Below are 23,063 nucleotides of genomic sequence, written 5' to 3'. Positions count from 1 at the left end.
CTGTACCGTTCTTTTATTTCAGTGTTCCAGCTAGCTGATGATTTTTCACTTAGCTATAGTATGTACATTTGGCTAGCTAGCAGCTCAAATTTGGGTCCTGAGATGTTTTGAATGGGTCATGGGTTTCTGAGTTTAAAAAAATATACATTTTATAGATTTTATTTTAGGGAGGCCAAACCTGGTAGAAAGTGTGAAGAAATAATAATGAACATACATTTTTTTGTAATTTAATCTGAGCTATTTTTCTTAAATCACAGTTTGTTTAATATAGAGCTACTGTATTAGCAGCACTATTTCGCAGATTTGGTTGATTTTGTTGTCCCAGACCAGTGAGCTTATTAACATTCTTCATCAAGAATGAAAACGGTGGGAATTTTGTTCCCTTGCCATATAATTGCTACATGTATCATCAATATAGCATTAGATTGTATTTTGACAAAAAAAAGAATTGGGATTCGAATATTGGGTCCCGACTGATACAACCTGGTTCAATTTGGGTCCCCAAGGTAAAACCAGTTGAGAACCACTGCTTATAGACTGGAGTAACTCCATGATGCCGACGCCCAGAATGACAGAAACAAAACTTAACTCAACAGCAAATAAAACGATCCTCCAGCGATGGGAGGGATTATTGTCTCAAATATCCACAATGAGATACAACTGAAGAAAAAACTGGACTTTTAATTGAATGGGTAATGTCTGTGGTGTACCGCCTGTTAAAAACTCCTCCTGAAACTACTGTGGTAAGTTCAGATTTTCAAAATGAGTTAATTTACAATGTGTAGCCTACACATGAATGTGTTGATATAATAAAACTGTGAATGGGAAGTGTCAGAGGCGCCTGCTACTTCCTCCTAGCTCAAACCAGGAATTACTTGATGGTGCATTTTTTGTAATGACAACAAATTGACTAATTGTTTCCTGGTGAAAAGTCAGCCAAGTAAGTAGATTAAACAGGCAAAGAAAACGTTTTGATCTTAATTTACATAACAGTAACTTCAGAAATTACTGTTACAAAAGCACATTATTGGTCTGTTGTTGGGACTTAGAGTGACATGTGATGGGAAAGTAATTTAACTATTTAACACTGTCTTTTTTTGGTAACAATTTACTTTGATTATATATCCAAAACACATTCATTACATATCTATAAGCATTTCATGAATGTGTTCTAACAGTTCCAAAATGCATTATTAAAGGTTATTGAAATATATCCATTGCATTGTGCATTCATATAATGCTATGCAAGAGCTTTTTAGGTATCTTAATAGATGCATCATTACAATGAAGGTATAGTGTCACCAATATACCGAGGTAAAATGTTTTTTGTACTAGATATTCGGGAAGTAAAATTTGTTTGATATTGGATGTTCAATGGATATTCAGGTTTCTCTTATCAATAACTATTGAACCAAGCATGCCATAACTATGACCAAGCATGCCATAACAATGAAGATGGTATATTCTGAATTGGGGGTGGATGGAGAGTAATCCACACCATCTAATAAGTAGATGATCCTGATGAAGGCTGTTGTAGCCATAACACGTCGGTGGGTTTTTTATTATTGCCATGTATAAGCCCTAAAACAATAAAGGTTTTTGAAATGTTCCACTACATGAGAATGCCTTGATTACTTCTGGAAGGTTGTTTGCACAAAGGCATTGTTTACTATCCAGCATCAACTTCTTTTTGTTCAATAGTATTTCGTCACACGATCAAAGAGTACCATATGGATTAACCATAAACCAAAGAACCGCTCCTCTCCTGTGGCTCTCTCTTGCTTTATATACAGTGGGCTCCAAAATTACTGGCACCCCTGACTGGCAATGCACAAACAATACTTAAAAATATATAAACAATATAATTATAGAGATAAACTCAAAATAACAACATGTGAAAAATACTGTACTTTATTCATGTTTCAGTGGAACCCAACAAAATCATTTATTGGCTCAGTTGGTAGAGCATGGTGTTTGCAATGCCAGCATGGTGTGTGCAACGCCAGGGTTGTGGGTTTGATTCCCACGGGGGGCCAGTACAAAAAAAAAAAATGTATGAAATGTATGCATTCACTACTGTAAGTCGCTCTGGATAAGAGCGTCTGCTAAATGACTAAAATGTAAATGTAAAAATGTAAATTAAAAATCTATGTCCTCCAAATCAAAGTTTCACAATTAATGGCACCCTTAAATATTATTGTAAATAACATCAACCAACATTAAACCAGGAATTAAATTCCACTTATTTAAGTTTATCTAAATATTAAGGAACTATATTGAGCCATTACATCATTTCCCTTTTCACTAGAGTTTAAAAATGAGGTAACAGGTATGCAATATCCCTTTATCATCCAACACCATGAAGAAAAGAAAAGAACTAGCAGTTCAAAAGGGACAGATGGGTCTTTGGAAGGGTTGCCAGAAGAAAGCCCTTAATGACCCCAAGACACAGACGCATGCGTTTGGAGTTTGCCAAACATCATTTAAATTATGATTGGACGAATGTGCTCTGGTCAGATGAGACCAAAATTGAACATTTTGGTCAGATACAGCATCAGCATGTTTGGTGAAATATGGTGGTGGGTCAGTGATGTTTTGGGGCTGTTTTAATTCCAAAGGTCCAGAGGCACTGGTTAAGATTGATGGCATAATGAATTCCACCAAGTACCAGGCAATTTTGGCTGACAATCTGGGTGCCTCTGCCAGAAGGCTGGGACTTGGCTGTATGTGGACTTTCCAACAAGACAATGACCCAAAACATACCTCAAAATCCACACAGAAATGGTTCTGTGACAACAAAATAAATGTTCTGCCATGGCTATCTCAGTCGCCGGATCTCAATCCAATCGAAAACCTGTGGGCTGAGTTGAAGAGGGCAGTTGATAAGCGCAAACCCAAGAATGTGAAGGATCTTGAAAGGATCTGCATAGAGGAATGGTCCAAAATCTCTTCAAATGTGTAAGGGTTTCTTTGCAGCAATTCGACCATGAAGGCCTGATTCACACAGTCTCCTCTGAACAGTTGATGTTGAGATGTGTCTGTTTCTTGAACTCTGTGAAGCATTTATTTGGGCTGCAATTTCTGAGGCTGGTAACTCCAATGAACTTATCCTCTGCAGCAGAGGTTACTCTGGGTCTGCCATTCCTATGGCGGTCCTCATGAGAGCCAGTTTCATCATTGCACTTGATGGTTTTTGCGACTGCACTTGAAGAATCTTTCGAATTTCTTGAAATTTTCCGGATTGACTGACCTTTGTGTTTTAAAGTAATGACGGACTGTCATTTCTCTTTGGTTATTTGAGCTGTTCTTGCCATAATATGGACTCCTCAACTGGCAGCGTCATTAAAACACCAGTCTCAACGTCAACAGTGAAGAGGCGACTCCGAGATGCTGGCCTTCTAGGCAGAGTTCCTCTTTCCAGTATTTGGGATATAAAGAAGGATGTTATCTAACAAAATGACACTACATGTTATAGCTGGGACCCTTTGGATGACATATCAGAGGTAGATTTTCAAAAAGAAAGTGAATATTTAATCGCTATTTGTGAAATTATGAAACCTGTGCCGGTAGAAAAATATTTTGATGTGGGGCGCCGTCCTCAAACAATCGCATGGCATGCTTTAGCTGTAATAGCTACTGTAAATCGGACAGTGCAGTTAGATTAACAATAATTTAAGCTTTCAAGCAATATAAGACACCTGTATGTACCTAAATGTTTAATATCCATAATTTTTATGATTATTTATTTGAATTGCGCGCCCTCCAGTTTCACCCGAAGTTGTCCCGCTAGTGGGAAGCCTAGCCCTAATTAACTGTAACTGATTTTGGGATTGTCATGGCACACTTTGTGTAAGAGCTATTGAAGATTTAAAGTTGGAAGAGCATTCTTTTAATTGAAATGTTAACAACAAAAGAAGTCATGGATTTTTCTCTACTCTTCCCTGATTCAGAATATATAATTTCCATAGACATGATACACTTTGTAAGAGCTATTGAAAATTGAAAGCCCCCCAAAACAAAAAACTAAATTTAAACAACAAAAAAGCATGCCATTTTTCTCCAACCACCCCTTAGTCAAAATATACCATCTTCATAGTCATGGCTTACTTGGCTTGGTTCAATAGCTATTGACGAGAGAAAACCTAATATCCACTGAATATCCAGTATAAAACAAATTTTACCTCGGTCACCATTATTATGGCTGTTCTCAAAAGTGTGCTTCTGCCGTACCAGTGTTAGGGCTCTATTCAATCCATATCGCGGAAGTTCAGCTGTAAACCATGATTGAAATTTCAAGGCAATGTTCCCACTTTAGTGGAGACTGCATTCACGGTAAACACTGCATATGTCGGCTCAATCTGACATTACTTTTACATTTCTATTACGGAATCTGGAACCCTTCCATTTTACAGATTGAGTAGAGCCCCTAGTGAATATGCCAATATAGCCCACACCACATTTGTATAATGTGTAATTCATTAAAATGTGTAATGAATGCGTTATGGGATATGCAGTGCGTTTGGAAGGTATTCAAACCCCTTCCCTTTTCCACATTTTGTTACATTACAGCCTAATTCTAAAATGTATTAAATTACTTTTTTCCCTCATCAATCTATACCCAATAATGACAAAGCGAAAACAAGTTTTAGATGGAAGAACCTTCCAGAAGGTGTCACGTCCTGGCCAGTATAAGGGTTAATTAGTATTATAGTTTGGTCAGGACGTGGCAGAGGGTATTCGTTTTATGTGGTTTGGGGTGGTGTGTTTTGTTGAAGGGGCATTTGGTTTAAGTATTCCGGGGTTTTGGGGCACTGTTTGGTTTTCAGGTATTCTATGTTTAGTCTAGTATGTCTGTTTCTATGTTTGGTTAATTGGGGTTGGGACTCTCAGTTGAAGGCAGGTGTTGTCTATCTGCCTTTGATTGAGAGTCCCACATATTAGGGTGTGTTTGTTGTCTGTCCCGAGCTGCCAGTCAACAGTCGTCGGAGCTGCCCGCCAGTCAACAGTCGTTGGAGCTGCCCGCCAGTCAACAGTCGTCGGAGCTGCCCGCCAGTCAACAGTCGTCGGAGCTGCTCGCCAGTCAACAGTCGTCGGAGCTGCCCGCCAGTCAACAGTCGTCGGAGCTGCCCGCCAGTCAACAGTCGTCGGAGCTGCCCGCCAGTCAACAGTCGTCAGAACTGCAGGAGTGGCCAGACTGCCCTGAACTGCCGGAGTGGCCAGACTGCCCTGAACTGCCGGAGTGGCCAGACTGCCCTGAACTGCCGGAGTGGCCAGACTGCCCTGAACTGCTGGAGTGGCCAGACTGCCCTGAACTGCCGGAGTGGCCAGACTGCCCTGAACTGCCGGAGTGGCCAGACTGCCCTGATCTGCCGGAGTGGCCAGACTGCCCAGACTGTCCCGAGCTGCCAGACTGCCCAGACTGTCCCGAGCTGCCAGACTGCCCAGACTGTCCCGAGCTGCCAGACTGCCCAGACTGTCCCGAGCTGCCAGACTGCCCAGACTGTCCCGAGCTGCCAGACTGTCCCGAGCTGCCAGACTGCCCAGACTGTCCCGAACTGCCAGACTGGCCCGACTGCCCCCCGGCGATGCCAGAGTGGCCCGACAGCCTGGAACGGCCGGAACCAGAGCCACCTCCAGATATAGGTGGGTTGGGGAGGGGGGTGTAGCACAGTGCCGTCGTTGACGGCAGCCACCCTCCCTTCCCTCCCTTTAGTAGAGGGGAATTTTGGTTTTGTTGTTTGGGGTTGTTGTTTTTTTTTTATTTTTTTTTTAAGGTGCTTCCGGGGTTAGCACCTTTAAGGGGGGGGGGGGTACTGTCACGTCCTGGCCAGTATAAGGGTTAATTAGTATTGTAGTTTGGTCAGGACGTGGCAGAGGGTATTCGTTTTATGTGGTTCGGGGTGGTGTGTTTTGTTGAAGGGGCATTTGGTTTAAGTATTCCGGGGTTTTTGGGCACTGTTTGGTTTTCAGGTATTCTATGTTTAGTCTAGTATGTCTGTTTCTATGTTTGGTTAATTGGGGTTGGGACTCTCAGTTGAAGGCAGGTGTTGTCTATCTGCCTTTGATTGAGAGTCCCATATATTAGGGTGTGTTTGTGTTTGTTATTTGTGGGTGATTGTTCTGTGTTTCGCCTTGTGCCTTACCAGACTGTTTTTGTTGATCGTTCGTGTTTTGTTATTTTTGTACGTTCATTTTGAAAGTAAATGAACATCAAGATGAGCCTGCACATACCTGCTGCGTTTTGGTCCTCCTTCACCAACGACAACCGTGACAGAAGGACAACCATCTCTGCAGCACCCCACCTATCAGGCCTTTATGATAGAGTGGCCAGACGGAAGCCACTCCTCAGTAAAAGGCACGAAAGCCTGCTTGGAGTTTGCCAAAAGGCACCTAAAGGACTCCCAGACGATGAGAAACAAGATTCTCTGGTCTGATGACATCAAGATTTAACTCTTTTGCCTGACTGCCAAGCGTCACATCTGGAGGAAACCTGGCACCATCCCTATGGTGAAGCATGGTGGTGACAGCATCATGCTGTAGGGATGTTTTTCACCGGAAGGGACTGGAAGACTAGTCAGGATCGAGCGAAAGATGAACGGAGCAAAGTACAGAGAGATCCTGGATGAAAACCTGCTCCAGAGCACTCAGGACCTCAGACTGGGGTGAAGGTTCACCTTCCAAGAGGACAACGACCCTAAGCACACAGCCAAGACAATGCAGGAGTGGCTTCGGGACAAGTCTCTGAATGTCCTGTAGTGGCCCAGCCAGAGCCCGGACTTGAACCCGACTTAACATCTCTGGAAAGACCTGAAAATAGCTGTGTCGCGACGGTCCCCTTCCAACCTGAACCAAATCCAACCCAATTGCAGGTGTGCCAAGCTTGTAGTGTCATACCCAAGAAGACTTGAGGCTGTAATCGTTGCCAAAGGTGCTTCAACAGAGTACTGAGTAAAGGGTCAGAATTTAAATTTGGCAAAAATGTAAAGAAAAACTGTTTTGCTTTGTCATTATGGGATATTGGTGTAGATTAATAAGTGAAAAAAATGTAATCCATTGTAGAATAAGGCTGTAATGTAGCAAAATGTGGAAGAAGTCAAGGGGTCTGAATACTTTCCAAATGCACTGTATAGTCAATGTAAATTGTTACCCTATTTTCTTTAATTCATGACATCAATGTGTTATGTTTTAAATCCTAAAACTATCTTGCTCCAGTCCAGTGTTGGCTATAATGGCGAACGTACATGTGCAGCACATATTTACATTTTTATTTACATTGTTTACATTTTTAACAATGGTATTTTCATCTCCTTTAGACTCAAGTCAAAGAAGGCCACATGTTATGCATCATTCTATGAAGATTCAACAATGCCAGCCAAGGGGACAAATAGGTCCAAACTGGCTGAGCTCTTAGTGGCATATAACCTTAAAGTTGTGTGTTCTGCATGCTCTGTCAAAGAGAACGAAATCACATATAGCCTTAAAGCAGTCAACCACCAATGCAGCAGAGAACTTATATTGGCTAAAGGCAAAGGTACTAGCAAATGGAGGCCTGTTTCCTGCCGCCCTAAATTTCCAAACCCCAGCCAGTATAATGTGTGTTGGTTCTTTGTGGAGGGGTTTGGGTGTTCAAAGCACAAGAAACGCTGCACCTTCGCAAGGAGCCTTGAGGAGGCTGCCATGTGGAACTTTTTAAAGCACCAGAAGATAGATCACAGCATGTTAATTAGATTGATAAGTCAGTCAGAGAGAATCGCTGTCCAACAGCAAAACCCAGCCGAAAAAATTCTCACTGAGTTCTCAGGGGAATTTCAAGAGCTCTGTCAAGACTGCTTCTGTGGCACTCCGACAAAAATTACAGGTAAACGGTGGAACAACACTTGCTCAGCGGATACAGCCCATGTCTGGAGCCCAGTCTTGGTTCATCACCTGGCAGAAAGTCAGGGGAAGGAAGTCTACAATCAGATCAGGCCTCTGCCTCCAGTCTTCCCTTTCCAGTACTACAACTATTTCATGCAAGGTATGCCCTGTTGGCACGGGCCCAGCCAGTGCCAGTTATTGCACAGCGAGGTGGAATTGGCTGTCTGGCGAGCAGAGGCACGTGGGGAGTGGAGTCGCCAGGAACTCCTGCAGCTCTCCCAGGAAAGGCAACAGTCGGCTCAAGACGTAGTGCCCGCCCCTAACCCGCAGGCGGCGATCTACTGCAAGGTTTGCTTCATAGCCCTCTCTTCTCAGGAGAGCTTTTTCAAACATTGTGCCTCCTTGGGGCACTCCCAGATGATGTCTGGGGACACAACCACAGAGTGGAAACATCGTCCCCCACCTCACAGCCACAAAGCAGAGTTTTGGATTTGCGACAGGTAAACATGTTTTTGTAAACAAGGAGAGACACCTATGTCTGCGAACACTGCAAAGCCTAAAAGTGCAATCTGTGTGACAGATGCATATGTAAACAGCCCTTACTGTCTATAAGTGATCAATAACACATATTCTTAAAAAAACATGGGGTATACATTTCATTTCTTTAATTACCAAAAAGCAGCAAGAAATCTTACAGATTGTGCCTCTAGCGTCTCATTATAGTTTGCACTGCCATTTCGTCTTAGGCCTGACACATGTGAATATGGCACCAACTGCGTGAAAGCTCACTCTGTGGAGGAGCTTGAAGAGTGGCTAATGCGAGCCGAAGAGGACAAGCTGATAAGGCGCAACATGAAGGCTCAAGGCCTCATGTCCTACAGGGAACATCTCTTAGAGGAGTACAGACAGAGCAGCAATGAAGTGCAAATTGTAAGTCATCATAGTTCAAATGAGGAGCACATTCAATCAAGAGATTCAATCAAACCTGCATTTGAGTAAACCAAGTGAGGCTAATAATTAATGCTTATTGTGTGAAAAAGAACAAAGCAGTAGTGGCATTAAAAAACAACATTTTGCAGGAAATACTGCACATAATTATTTTAGCAGTGCAGGTTTCTGAATAGTTACTATTAAACAGAGAACTGATCAAATAGCCAATACTTTACTTAAGGCCAACTGGTATAATGCATTTTATATGATTCTAATACATCGTAAGACATTGTCCTCCTGTGCAACGATCGCTTAGATATTCTACTTACTACTGTACATACAGTATTATCCAACATGGTTTACTATAACATTTTAATTATCCCCAAGCAACAAACTAACTATGACTTCATTTTACAGATTTCAGAACAAGTTGATGACGTGAGTGTCACTTTTGATGAGGATTTGTGTGTGGAGTGTGTGGAGACTGATGCCAAATTAAAATGGAACTTCCAGATCAAAACAGAGGTAAGTAGTGTATTCTATGTTGCTAAATAACACATTGGTTTACTTTCCCTGTAAGCAGTGTCATAACACTCCTGTGATGATCTGAAGGATCAGGTTACAGTGGGTCCGCTCTACAGCGTGCTCTCTCTAGTAGAGGGGGAGAGCGGGAAGTCTGCTGTTATGACGGTCATAAAATACGCTGCCTCTATGCTCTGTAGTGTTCGAGAATGGAATGTAAATTGTAGAACACAGAGAGACAATTGGACAATCAAAAGTTTGAATAATTACACAATATTTCTATTTTTGAGAATGTGGGAATGGTCCATGGGTATTTAAAGAACAATCCTGTCAAAGTTGTTTCATTTGGGGCGGCAGGTAGCTTAGTGGTTAGAGCGTTGGGCCAGTAACCAAAAGGTTGCTAGATTGAATCCCCAAGCTGACAAGGTAAACATCTGTCATTCTGCCCCTGAACAAGGCAGTTAACCCACTGTTCCTAGGCTGTCATTGTACATAAGAATTTGTTCATAATGGACTTGCCTAGTTAAATACAAAATGTGGTGACCTTATGAAAGACAGGACATTACTGTGTCTCTGGTTGCGTACACCTTCAAATTATGGGGTTTACATCTGAGGGTTGTGTAAAATATATGATTACATATGAAATGATTTGTGAAAAGATGAAATGTGATGTTAGCCTTCTAAATAAGAGTATGGATTTTCATATAAAGTTTAACTTGTCAGTGGCCACACCACCGTGAGCCCAGACAATACAGTAGGTGTCATAGAACCGCCTCTTCTTCCACAGAGTATAAAACCCACTTCCTACAAAATGTACATTAAACCAGAGAACGCCGGGACAGTCCCCACATTGGAATGGCTACAATTCTATAGGCCATCAGACCAGAAAATATGGAGCTGACGCTACATGTTAAAATGGTTAAGAACTTCAACTCTATAGGCCCAGGAGACAAGACCGCGTGTAGTGTTGGCCACATGGCTGGAAATGGTGAAACTCAGACTATCGATCACTACAGAATAAGAGCAAATCCTAGATGTAGAATTACTAGTCTGCAGCTGGAAATGACGTAAATCTAGTACGAGAATACCGACAACTGCGGAAGCATCTATTCCATGCAATGACCATCTGTACGCCTGACGAATCCATTACAACAGACACTATACAGAGCTACTGAGAATGTGACAACTATGAAAGACATTGTGACTTCTGGGGAAGTTAACCAGAGACTCTCTGATGAACTGACTCTCCAGGAGACGGACCGGCGATTCCAACAGAGAAGACAACAACGACATTTCGGGCGTAAACATATGCATTGCAATTATTTTCGAATGAGCGGCCGTTCATGTGCAAAGGATTAGCATTTCAAATAATATAATTAGCAACTGTGTGTGTAATGAATCCATTTTGTCTTTCCCGCTTTTTATCTGTCCTCACCCCTTTCCATTGTTTACCAAGCCGTCATACCGGTTTAGCCCACTAGGGACTTATCAATGCATTGTGTTAGTAACCAATAACTATACTGTTTATGTATTTCTGTGATTTGTTTAGTTATTTAGTAAATAAATAATTAAGATAATTTGTATATCGCTGGATCTTCTCCAGCTCCTGGTTGGCCTGCTCTGTTTGCCCATTCAACTGTGGGTGGAATCCCAAGGAGAGACTCACCGACGCCCCCAACAAGGAGCAGAAGGCTTTCCAATACCTTGCAATGAACTGGGGTCCACGATTAAAGACAATATCTTGGGGAAGTTCGTGTGGTCAAAAGACATGGGTAATCATGAGGTCTCCATCGCTGAGGGCAACTTTGGTAAGGCAATGAAATGGGCTGCCTTGGAGAACCGATCAACGACCACCAGGGTAGTGGTAAGCCTTTGGGATGGAGGTAACCCTGTGATAAAGTCTACGAACAGGTGGGACCAGGGCCGGCTAGGGATGGGCAGAGGTTGGAGCAACCCAGGAGGTTGCAGTGAGGACTTGCTTTGAGCACAGGTAGAACAGGCCACAACAAAGGATCTCACATCCTCAATCATGTTGGGCTACCAGAATTTCCATCTCAGGAACTCCAGTGTCCGATTAACCTCTGGATGCCCAGTTAATTTAAAGGAGGGTCCACATTGTAGTACTCGGGAACGGCCTGATCGCGGAACGTAAAGTCTGTTAGTGGGTCCCCTGCAGGGGTCAGGTTCTCGGGTCTGGGCTTGTCGGACCGTGATCTCAATACTCCATATCACAGGAGCCACAATGCTGGAGCTGGGGATGATGTGCTCGGAGTCTCTCTCCTTGTTAACTTCTTGCGGATAAGTGGGACGCTTGCATTTCGACAACTTCCGGTGAAATTGCAGAGCGCCAAATTCAAATTAAATTACAATAAATATTCAACTTTCATGAAATCACAAGTGCAATACATCAAAAATAAAGCTTAACTTGTTGTTAATCCACCCGCCGTGTCAGATTTCAAAAAGGCTTTACGGCGAAAGCAAACCATGCGATTATCTGAGGACAGCGCCCAGCACACAAATGCATAACAAATCATTTTCAACCAGGGAGTTGCGACACGAAAGTCAGATATAGCGATATAATATATGCATTACCTTTGAAGATCTTCTTCTGTTGGCACTCGAAAAGGTCCCAGTTACATTACAAATGGTCCTTTTGTTCGATAAAGTCCTTCTTTGTATCCATAAAAACTCTGTTTAGCTGGCGCGCTTCAGGTCAATAATACACTCGGTTTCCCTCCTTCAAAATGCATACAAAATGAATCCCAAACGTTACCAATAAACTTATCCAAACAAGTCAATCAACGTTTATAATCAACCCTTAGGTACCCTAATACACAAATAAACAATCAAATTTAAGATGGAGAATCGTTATTGTCTTTACCGTAGAAAAATACCAAAGAACGCGCTCTCATTCACGCACTTGGAAACACTACAGCCAAAATGGGAGCCAACTAGAAAAACTACAATTTCTGGCTCATTTTTCAAAAAACCAGCCTGAAACTCTTTCTAAAGACTGTTGACATCTAGTGGAAGCCCTAGGAACTGCAATCGGGCACGATTTCGCCCTATTATAAAAGTGCCAGCCATTGAAATCAGTGGTAGGATGAAAACAATTTTTGGGGGGATGGTTTGTCCTCAGGGTTTCGCCTGCCATTTCAGTTCTGTTATACTCACAGACATTATTTTAACAGTTTTAGAAACCTTATATGCATATCCTAGCTTCTGGGCCTGAGTAGCAGGCAGTTTACTTTGGGCACGCTTTTCATCCGGACTTCAAAATACCGCCCCCTATCCCAAAGAAGTTAAAGACATCGTGTTGGCGGGACAGGGCGTCTGATTTCTGATTCTTGGATCCCGGGCGATAGGCTAGTGTGAAATGGAACCTGTTTAAAAACAGAGCCCACCTAGCCTGGCGAGCTTTCAAACTCTTGGCTTCTTGAATGGAGACCAAGTTCTTATGGTCCATCCAGAACACGAAAGGATGAGGTACCCCCTCCAACCAGTGTCTCCACCCATCTACATTGTAGTTACGTTCATCTGGAGAGAACTACTTGGAGAGAAAGGCGAATGGGTGCAGTTTCTTGTCCTCCTTGTTCTGCTGTGAAAGGACCGCCCCTGCTCCAGTGCCCAAGGTGTCCACCTCTACCACAAAGGGACAAGTATGATCAGGATGAACAAGTATGGGTCCAGAGGTGAAACGTCCCTTGAACTCCGTGAATGCCCTGTCAGCCTCGGGAGTCCAGCAAAAACGTGAGAGGCGCTACCAGTGCACCAAAGTTGCATATAAAATGGCTATAAAAATTGGCAAACCTGAGGAACTGCTGGATCTGCTTGAGTGAGGTGGGGCGGGGCCAGTCGACAACCGCCTCAACCTTTATGGGGTCCATTTGGATGCCTGCGGTAGAGATAATGTGACCCAGGAAGGAAACTTTGGATACGTGGAACTCACACTTCTCTATCTTGACATATAGTTGGCTCTGACGGAGGTGTCTCAGGACTTGGCAGACGTGCAGAATGTGTTCCGGAATGGTTTTGGAGAAGATCAGGATGTCGTCGAGGTAAATAAAGACATACCGATTCAACATATCAGTGTCATCTGGGGATGTAGAGGGAAGAATGAAACCTGCCTCCAGCGACTCCCGGATGTAATAGTCTATGCCTGTTGCTTCATGGGCCGAGAGGGAGTACAGACGGCCCCGGGGAGGTGTGGAGCCGGGTAGGAGTTCTATGGCACAGTTGTATGGACGATGGGGTGGCGGCTTGCCTCTCCGAGGTCAAAGTATTCGGGAGGGAGAGCGGAAAAGTCTTGATCTTCAGTGGATGCAGGAGGACACGGCAAGGCTCTTGGTGGGGGTCTTAGACATTAAGTCTGGCAGTCCTTAACCCAGTCTAGTAGGTGTCCCGTGGACCAGGAGAATAGTGGGTTATGTTGCGCTAGTCAGGGGTACACTAGGATAAGGGGGTTCTCGGGAGCAGCAATCAAAATTAAACTAAGTCTCTGAGTGGTTCACCTCAACCTGCAGTAGAATGGGCTTGGTCTGATATTCCACCTGACCGGAACCAATGACTGGAGCCAATTCCACTTGACCAGAGCCACCTGACCGGAGCCAATCTGCAGAGGGATGGGACACTTCACGTAGGGGATTTGTAATTCTCTGGCGAAGTCCTGATCAATTCAATTATATGCGGCCACGAAGGCTTGAATTTGGTTCTGACAGTTGTCCCAGTGGAGGGTTACGGGTAGTGACAGACAGTGACTGGGTAGCCAGGAGGTAACTGCACAGCTCGTCAGGGTCTCCCCTTGTCCTGGCAAGCCCTGGCATTTCCGTCAGTTCTGGGCATGTAGCACGGAGATGGCCGAGACCTCCGCAGTCCCAGCTTTATGGGCTCCTCAATGCTGGGTTTGGGGGGCTTGGGGTGCTCAGGAAACCAGGATACTGGGGTGGTATCAACAACAAAAAATATTCTCGGAGGCGGTTGTCCATCCTAATTTCCAGCGTTATCAGGGACTCAAGGTCCTCACACAGTTCCCGAGAGGCCAGTTTATTCTTGATGGAGTTAGACAAACCCTGGTGGAAAGCGATTTTGTCTCAATCGGATTCGTATTTATCGTCAAAGAATTGAGCGTTACACCGAGGCCTGTACTCTGGAGCGGGATCGATTTGGAGGTGGAGGGACCGTCATGGTCTGGGGCGGTGTGGCACAGCATCATCGGACTGAGCTTGTTGTCATTGCAGGCAATCTCAACACTGTGCGTTACAGGGAAGACATCCTCTTCCCTCATGTGGTACCCCCCATGTGGTACCCTCATCCTGACATGACCCTCCAGCATGACAATGCCACCAGCCATACTGCTCGTTCTGTGCGTGATTTCCTACAAGACAGGAATGTCAGTGTTCTGCCATGGCCAGTGAAGAGTCCAGATCTCAATCCCATTGAGCATATCTGGGACCTGTTGGATCGGAGGGTGAGGGCTAGGACTATTCCCCCCAGAAATGTCTGGGAATTTGCAGGTGCCTTGGTGGAAGAGTGGGGTAACATCTCACAGCAAGAACAGACAAATCTGGTGCAGTCCATGAGGAGGAGATGCACTGCAGTACTTAATGCAGCTGGTGGCCAGACCAGATATTGACTGTTACTTTTGATTTTGACCCCCCCCCCCTCTTTGTTCAGGGACACATTCAATTCTGTTAGTCACATGTCTATGGAACTTGTTCAGTTTATGCCTCAGTTGTTGAATCTTGTTATGTTCATACAAATAATAAATGCAGTTGACAGTGAGAGGACATTTCTTTTTTTGCTGAGTTTAAATACAAATAGGCCTAACCTTCTGGTAGATGGAAAGCCTATGCCTACCTGGAAGAATGATATCATGATTATTTGCATCACTCCAGTGGCCATTTGTTTAGCAAATTCCGTCTCATGTGCAACAAACACCGCTAGCCAAACAACTGTGCTAGGTGCCTGTGCACATCAATTAAAGGGTAACTACCCTAAAAAAAAAAAAAAATCTTAGATTTTTCCTAGACCTCAAAAGTGGTGGTTTAAGTGGTTTAAGCATTCTTATGTACTTAGAACATCCAATTTTGTTGTTTTTCTCTTACAAAAGTGTGACTTTAGGAGCAAATTGGAAAATTTGAAAAATCTGAAACCTGTGCATATCTGAGTAGACAGCCTCATTTATCTGTTTCAATAGTAGGCCTATTATTAGCCTACTTTCACAGTAAAGCTTGACCTGACTGTGAAAGACCAATATGGGATTTATCATTTTAGGTCATTAAGAGTGTATGTCCCGGTTTCTCACAGATTCTTTTCACACAGGGTGCCTTTCCTTCGGCGGGACGGGCCGTTTGGTAAATGTTGGGCAAAATTTGAGTATACCCACTTCTCCAGGCACTATTACACCACTCCATGTGGTTGTTTGAGTGAGAAAGACAATCAGTAAAAAAGCACATCCCCTTCAAAATAGCCTTTTGAGTTAAGTGTCAGCCAGAGTAGTGATTGGTTACACTGTGTGTATGAAAGATTTCTGGGATCTTGGCCACCTGGGGGCAGCCCGTCAGGAAGTCAAGGATCCAGTTGCAGAGGGAGGTGTATAGTCACAGGGTCTATGTGATGAGCTTTGTGGGTACTATGGTGTTGAATACTGAACTGTAGTCAATGAACAGCATTCTCACATAGGTGTTCCTTTTGTCCAGGTGGGAAAGGGCAGTGAGGACACAGATACAGCTCAAGATCAAATTCTATTGTAGAAATACGTTTGTCACTGCTATCAATTCTTCTTCACGAGAGTCCTAACATTTACCTCTGTGACCATCTGATGGCAGTCAGGATTTGGTATAAGCAGCACGAGTCCATGGCCCCATCCTGCCTGGTATCAATGGTACAGGCTGGTAATGCTGGTCTAATGGCGGGGGGAATGTTTCCTGGTCCCTTGATACCAATTGAGCAATGTTTCCATGCCCCGAAGAAGTCAAGCTGTTCTGGAGGCAAAAGGGAGTTTGACTCAGCACTAGATGGGTGTACATAATAAACTGGCCACTGAGTGTATGTCAACAATCTTTCCTCAACAGGACCATTCTAGGGATAAAATGTTGTGAAATCCCCAAAATCATGGTATTTCTTTGTCCTGGTTTCATGAGGAATGCCTCAAATACACTGTTATCACACTTCTTGTTCATGTTTGTGAATACACTGTGCTCTTACAGTTTCTTCCCAATGTGTGGTTCTTCTCAATCTGTGTACTGTTGCAAGTCTAAGCTTCAAGGCCAGTTGTTACCCGCAGCTGTTTCCACTTTTTTAGTCCTTTGTTGCTATCTGCTTGGGCTCCGAGAAACAGAGTAGGCCTATATTCCCTCCACTAAACTTTGAAGGTCCCACCTCTGATTTGAAGTGGACTCATTCTTCTATCTGTTTTATCAAATGGCTGAAGTGATAATGCTATTTTTATTTATAAAGCACATTTCTTGCACAAAACAAAAAATTTATTGTTTTTCCCCAAGCAAGGGTTATTTATTTACATTTATGTTAGGTATTGCTCCTCCACTCTTAAAATAGAACTGACAGCCTTTTAGTAACATGAAATTGTATTAAAATCTTTTAATATACACCCCCAGGAAGAATATTACACTTTTTTTTACATTTTCTGACAAGCGAGCACTTAGATATGGTCATTTTCACAGATTGTTTGGGAATGACGTAAAGTGAGGCATTTGTGAAAATTCTATAACAGTAGAGAGTGGGAAAACGGACGTGCACTTGTCAATTAAGAGACTCTGCAGTGAATAAAACCTAATTAAAACATCTGTCTCATCCAGGACCTGAGTCTACACAGAATGGTGCGCCATAGCCAATCAGAGCTACAGTAGAGCTTTATGCAAATAAGCCATTTGCCACACGGGCCTTCCATCATTGACTTTGAAGTGGACTGTGTGTTTTTATTTTTTATTTTACCTTTATTTAACTAGACAAGTCAGTTAAGAACAAATTCTTATCTTCAATGACGGCCTGGGAACACTGCCTTGTTCAGGGGCAGAACGACAGATTTTTATCTTGTCAGCTCGGGGATTCAATCTTGCAAACTTTCATTTACTAGTCCAATGCTCTAACCACTAGGCTACCTGCCCAGGTGTTTACAGGTAGTAGCAACAGCGAAACTTTAGATCATTAGAACGCATTTGCCAAACACAACAAAAGGCACCTGAATGGATTTCTGCAAATATGTAAATGCCACAGGAGTCCTCTTACATTTGGGAACTTTGATCAAACAACCATGAAAGGTAAACTCTCTCTCCCTCATTTATGCACATCAACAACAACAAGATCAACAACTAATGCTAGCCAGAGCAAGATGAGTTAAAATCCCAAACTTTTTCAGCAAGTTGGCCATCAGAATTACACTGATAAATGATGGGGAATAGTAGCCTGATCATCCTTCTGCAGCTTGCCTGCCAATGCATGCTTGTGCCAACCCACGTTTTGACCACTGAATGGGAACTTGCCTGCCCGCCCATTTGATCGATGCAAAATAGATTTGATTGACAACTAAGGGTGTGCTTGTAAATTACCTTCAGTGTGCCAGAGTGTGCTCTGGGTCATTCGTAAATTCAGAGCATTGTCAGATTGTCGGTTCGTAAATTCAGAGTGTTTCGCTCTCAAAGCATACACTGCACTATTGACACTAGATGCTCTGGCCAAGGAGTAGGGTTGATCCGAGTGTTCCTCACAATGGCAGTCAAGCACCCAAGCTAACTGGCTAAAGTTGGCTAGCTTTCTAGCTACTTCCAGACACACAGTAGAAAACACCTCACTCTGACCATTTTACTAGCCCTAGCAGAGCTGTGCTGTGCTGCTGGGAAAAATGTTCAAACTTTTTTTGTCAACGTTTACTGACACCGGTCATATTCAGCGGGTGTTGCGCATTCATAAATTCATCCGTTATTCTGTGATCTGGGACACTCAGACAAGAGTGCTCTGAAATCGGAGTAGATAGCATGTGTTTTGTGTTCGTAAATTCACTCTGGCTAACTGGATAACAGTCTTCAAGTTCAGCATAGCTAGCTAGCTAGCAAAGTGATTAACATTTACTTTTAGCTAGCAAAATGACACATCTCTAGCTGTAGCCACTGAAAAACGATGAGGGGAAAAAGTCGCACTCACTAACTCCTCCAATCCTCCCAGCAGCTAGCTAGCTAACTAATGTTAGACACCAAGTTTTTAGCTTGCTAAATAAAAAGCTACATAAATAGATACGCTAGCCTATTAGCCACATTATTCCTGACTTGTGATCATTGCCCTTGCAAGTTTGATTGTATTGACATTCCCAGCCTTAGTTACATTTGTCTGTTTTTGTCCAAAATATTGAGTCATTGAAACTGAAAAAGTGCATCCCGAATGGGTGGAGACAGCAAACAATGTACCAGGCCAGCTGTGATTTACAACCTGATAGCAAACATTTTTGGAATACAAAGAAAAACATTGGTGAATTATATTAATCATGCGTTGAACTGCATCCATCTATTCTGCCAACAATACCTTACAGTAGGTCATTGAATTTCGAGTCAAATAGAACCTATTTGTAAAACCTCTTATGAAGTTGATTTTGTAGCATTAACTGGGAATTGTACATTTTTGACTGATATTGTGATTGTCTTTTTCATGTCGGCAAAGTAGTTAAAACGCTGTTGTTCCACTTTAAGCTATCTACTGTAACGTTGCGTCCTGCCTCTAATAATAATGAGGTCCCACTGGGCACAAACGTCAATTAAATCAGAGATTTCATTGACATTACATGGAAACAACGTTGATTCAACCAGTGTGTGCCCAGTGGGGTGGCTCCAGCTAAGTTTACATTTTGCTCTTTGTGATGTCTCCACTTTCATTGTTTATTTAATGTCATTGGTCACCTGTGCATTTTGCCTGTGTCTTCACAGAGACTACTTGCACATGTAGCATTACTGAAACAGGAACCTGGAGCCTCTTTCTCCCTGGATGAAAACAGTCCTGAACCCTGCACTTATTCCACTGGTGAACAGTTATGTAACTCAGACATGACCTATGACATCACTGTGTCCTTCAAATCCAACAACCCGGGTCTTTATGAACAGTGGTTGGTGTTTGACTTCGACATGAGGCCAGTCCTCCTACATAAACTCAATGTTAAAGTCAGACAGCAGCCATCCCCTAACCTCGAGGAGCCACCTGAGGATTTTGGGCGCCCATCCCAGAATCTGGAACACTGGCATCGGGGGAACAGGGTCATCGTCCCATGCATGGACAAGACAGAAGTACAGGAAGAGCTTCTGAAGGAGTACAAGCCCCCTCAGATTAGCTTGCAGTATAAACCACTTGATGACAGCAACACGGCCATGAATCACCAGAACTACAAAAAGAAAATGCACAGCTTCCTGTACACAGAGGAGCAGGCAGAAGATCAGGTCGTTTCAAGGTAATAACACCAGTAACTTTTTCATGGCTTTGTCTCCAATACTATTATAAATACACATAAAAAACAATCTCTAAAGTCCGGTTCACATCTAACAGCAGAGACAAGGCTAGATGGTTTAAGGCAGTTTTCAAACAAAGTTTGCTTGATCTGAAGCTCCAGTTAGTAAGCCTAAGGTGCTCAAATGTCTCTCAACCAGGGTTTCCATTAGGAACATGTGGTGCTGGACATTTGACCGCCAACATTTTAATTGCCCAGACATTTGAGAAATTTACTAGACCCATGCATTGGGTGCGTAACCTGATTAGGGTGTCCACCCACAGTGCTCAGAATGACAGAAATCACATTTAGAATATGTTAATTTATATTAACAGAACATTCAAGTCGAAGATAGAGCGATGTGGGGCTCTTCTTACTGAATTCTGATGTGCACTTTGTACATGTTAGAATAGCTGTCCACATGTACTTTTCCTCAGCCAACAAGATGAGTGACGCACAGCAAAATCACTAGCCTGTGTCAATCTACTATAGTAGAAAGGTTTAGGCTACCTATTCTATTGGTCAGGTTGTCGAGAAAGAAATGGCCTATTCCAAATACACTTGGACTGTCCCACAAATTCATACAATCAGTAGGCCTAGGCTACAAAAAAACTACTTTAAAACCAATGAGTGATGCAACAGATAAGAACATTTAGCTTGAAAGGTTGATAAACTATTATTTCTTCACATTATAAGCGTAGCAATGCACACAAGGCAGTAGGCTAAGTGCGAATGTTCGCACCATAATGCAATTATGGGGAAAATAGTTGTCAGAAGGGCTCTGCACACAATCTGTTAGAAATGTTGAAAGAGACTAAATCTAATAGGCTACTTTGAAGTAAGGTGAGACATGCCTCATAATATGTACATTGAACAAAAATATAAACAAAATGCAACAATTTCAAAGATTTTACTGAGTTACAGTTCATATAAGGAAATCAGTCGATTGAAATAAATTAATGAAGCCACAATCTATGGATTTCACATGACTGGGAATACAGATGTGCATCTGTTGCTCACAGATACCTTTAAAAAAGTAGGGGTGTGGATCAGAAAACCAGTCAGTATCTCGTGTGACCGACCACCATTTATTTGACCAGGTAAGTTGACTGAGAACACATTGTAATTTACAGCAACCACCTGGGAAATAGCTACAGGGGGATGAATGAGCCAAATGTAAGCTGGGGATGATTAGGTGACCATATGAGGGCAAGATTGAGAATTTAGCCAGGACACCAGGGTGTTAACACCCCTACGATAAGTGCCATGGGATCTTCAGTGACCACAGATAATCAGGACACCCATTTAACGTCCCAGCCCAAAAGACAGCGCCCTACACAGAGCCACGTCCCCAGTCATTTCCCTGGGGTATTGGGATATTATTTTTTGGGGACCAGAAGAAAGGGTGCCTCCTACTGGCCCTCCAACACCACTTCCAACAGCATCGGAGTATGCGGGCCATAAAATAATTGGGACATTTTCAGCTACCAGGAATTGTGCTGAATCATGCTGAAACATGAGGTGATAGCGGCAGATGAATGGCATGACAATAGGCCTCAGGATCTCAAATTACCATCGATAAAATGCAATTGTGTTCATTTACATTACATTACATTTAAGTCATTTAGCAGACGCTCTTATCCAGAGCGACTTACAAATTGGTGCATTCACCTTATGATATCCAGTGGAACAACCACTTTACAATAGTGCATCTAAATCTTTTAAGGGGGGGGGTTAGAAGGATTACTTTATCCTATCCCAGGTATTCCTTAAAGAGGTGGGGTTTCAGGTGTCTCCGGAAGGTGGTGATTGACTCCGCTGTCCTGGCGTCGTGAGGGAGCTTGTTCCACCATTGGGGTGCCAGAGCAGCGAACAGTTTGGACTGGGCTGAGCGGGAACCGTGCTTCCTCAGAGGTAGGGGGGCCAGCAGGCCAGAGGTGGATGAACGCAGTGCCCTTGTTTGGGTGTAGGGCCTGATCAGAGCCTGAAGGTATGGAGGTGCCGTTCCCCTCACAGCTCCGTAGGCAAGCACCATGGTCTTGTAGCGGATGCGAGCTTCAACTGGAAGCCAGTGGAGAGAGCGGAGGAGCGGGGTGACGTGAGAGAACTTGGGAAGGTTGAACACCAGACGGGCTGCGGCGTTCTGGATGAGTTGTAGGGGTTTAATGGCACAGGCAGGGAGCCCAGCCAACAGCGAGTTGCAGTAATCCAGACGGGAGATGACAAGTGCCTGGATTAGGACCTGTGTCGCTTCCTGTGTGAGGCAGGGTCGTACTCTGCGAATGTTGTAGAGCATGAACCTACAGGATCGGGTCACCGCCTTGATGTTAGTGGAGAACGACAGGGTGTTGTCCAGGATCACGCCAAGGTTCTTAGCACTCTGGGAGGAGGACACAAGGGAGTTGTCAACCGTGATGGCGAGATCATGGAACAGGCAGTCCTTCCCCGGGAGGAAGAGCAGCTCCGTCTTGCCGAGGTTCAGCTTGAGGTGGTGATCCGTCATCCACACTGATATGTCTGCCAGACATGCAGAGATGCGATTCGCCGCCTGGTTATCAGAAGGGGGAAAGGAGAAGATTAATGGTGTGTCGTCTGCATAGCAATGATAGGAGAGACCATGTGAGGATATGACAGAGCCAAGTGACTTGGTGTATAGCGAGAATAGGAGAGGGCCTAGAACAGAGCCCTGGGGGACACCAGTGGTGAGAGCGCGTGGTGCGGAGACAGATTCTCGCCACGCCACCTGGTAGGAGCGACCTGTCAGGTAGGACGCAATCCAAGCGTGGGCCGCGCCGGAGATGCCCAACTCGGAGAGGGTGGAGAGGAGGATCTGATGGTTCACAGTGTTCATTGTCCGTAGTTTATGCCTGACAATACCATAAACCCACCGCCACCATTCGGCACTCTGTTCACAATGTTGACATCAGCAAACCAATCTGCCTGGTACAGTTGAAACCGGGATTCATCCATGAAGAGCACACTTCTGCAACATACCAGTGGCCATCAAAGGTGAGCATTTGCCCACTGAAGTTGATTACGACACTGAACTGCAGTCAGGTCAAGACCCTGGTGACGACAACCAGCACGCAGATGAGCTTCCCGAACTGGGTTCTGACAGTTTTAACATTCAATTCTCCGGCAGCCGCTCTGGTGGACATTCCTGCAGTCAGCATACCAATTGCATGCTCCCTTAAAACTTGAGAAATCGGTTGCATTGTATTGTGTAACAAAACTGCACATTTTAGAGTATTGTTCCCAGCACAAGGTGCAC

At 43.7% G+C, this 23,063-nt stretch overlaps 1 protein-coding gene across 5 annotated transcripts in view; it reads left to right on the top strand.

Annotated features, from left to right (window-relative positions):
* The first annotated feature begins 471 nt into the window (after positions 1–471).
* LOC115208348 (helicase with zinc finger domain 2) overlaps positions 472–23,063 on the top strand; it is a 39,898-nt gene continuing 17,306 nt past the window's right edge. For 3 of the 5 annotated variants that reach the window (XM_029776317.1, XM_029776319.1, XM_029776321.1), the window contains exons 1-4: positions 7,082–8,357; positions 8,604–8,787; positions 9,205–9,312; positions 19,242–19,756. In XM_029776317.1, coding sequence (XP_029632177.1) covers positions 7,165–8,357; positions 8,604–8,787; positions 9,205–9,312; positions 19,242–19,756 — 2,000 coding nt within the window. In that variant the 5' untranslated portion in view covers positions 7,082–7,164. Of the gene's footprint in view, positions 744–7,081; positions 8,358–8,603; positions 8,788–9,204; positions 9,313–19,241; positions 19,757–23,063 lie in introns of those variants that run through there. The other 2 variants (XM_029776318.1, XM_029776320.1) reach the window with 2 other exon arrangements.

The sequence above is a fragment of the Salmo trutta genome, chromosome 14 (assembly GCF_901001165.1).
Source record: "Salmo trutta chromosome 14, fSalTru1.1, whole genome shotgun sequence".
Lineage (NCBI taxonomy): Eukaryota > Metazoa > Chordata > Actinopteri > Salmoniformes > Salmonidae > Salmo > Salmo trutta.
Note: the sequence above shows the minus strand (reverse complement) of the source record. Positions and strands in the feature narration are given on the sequence as shown.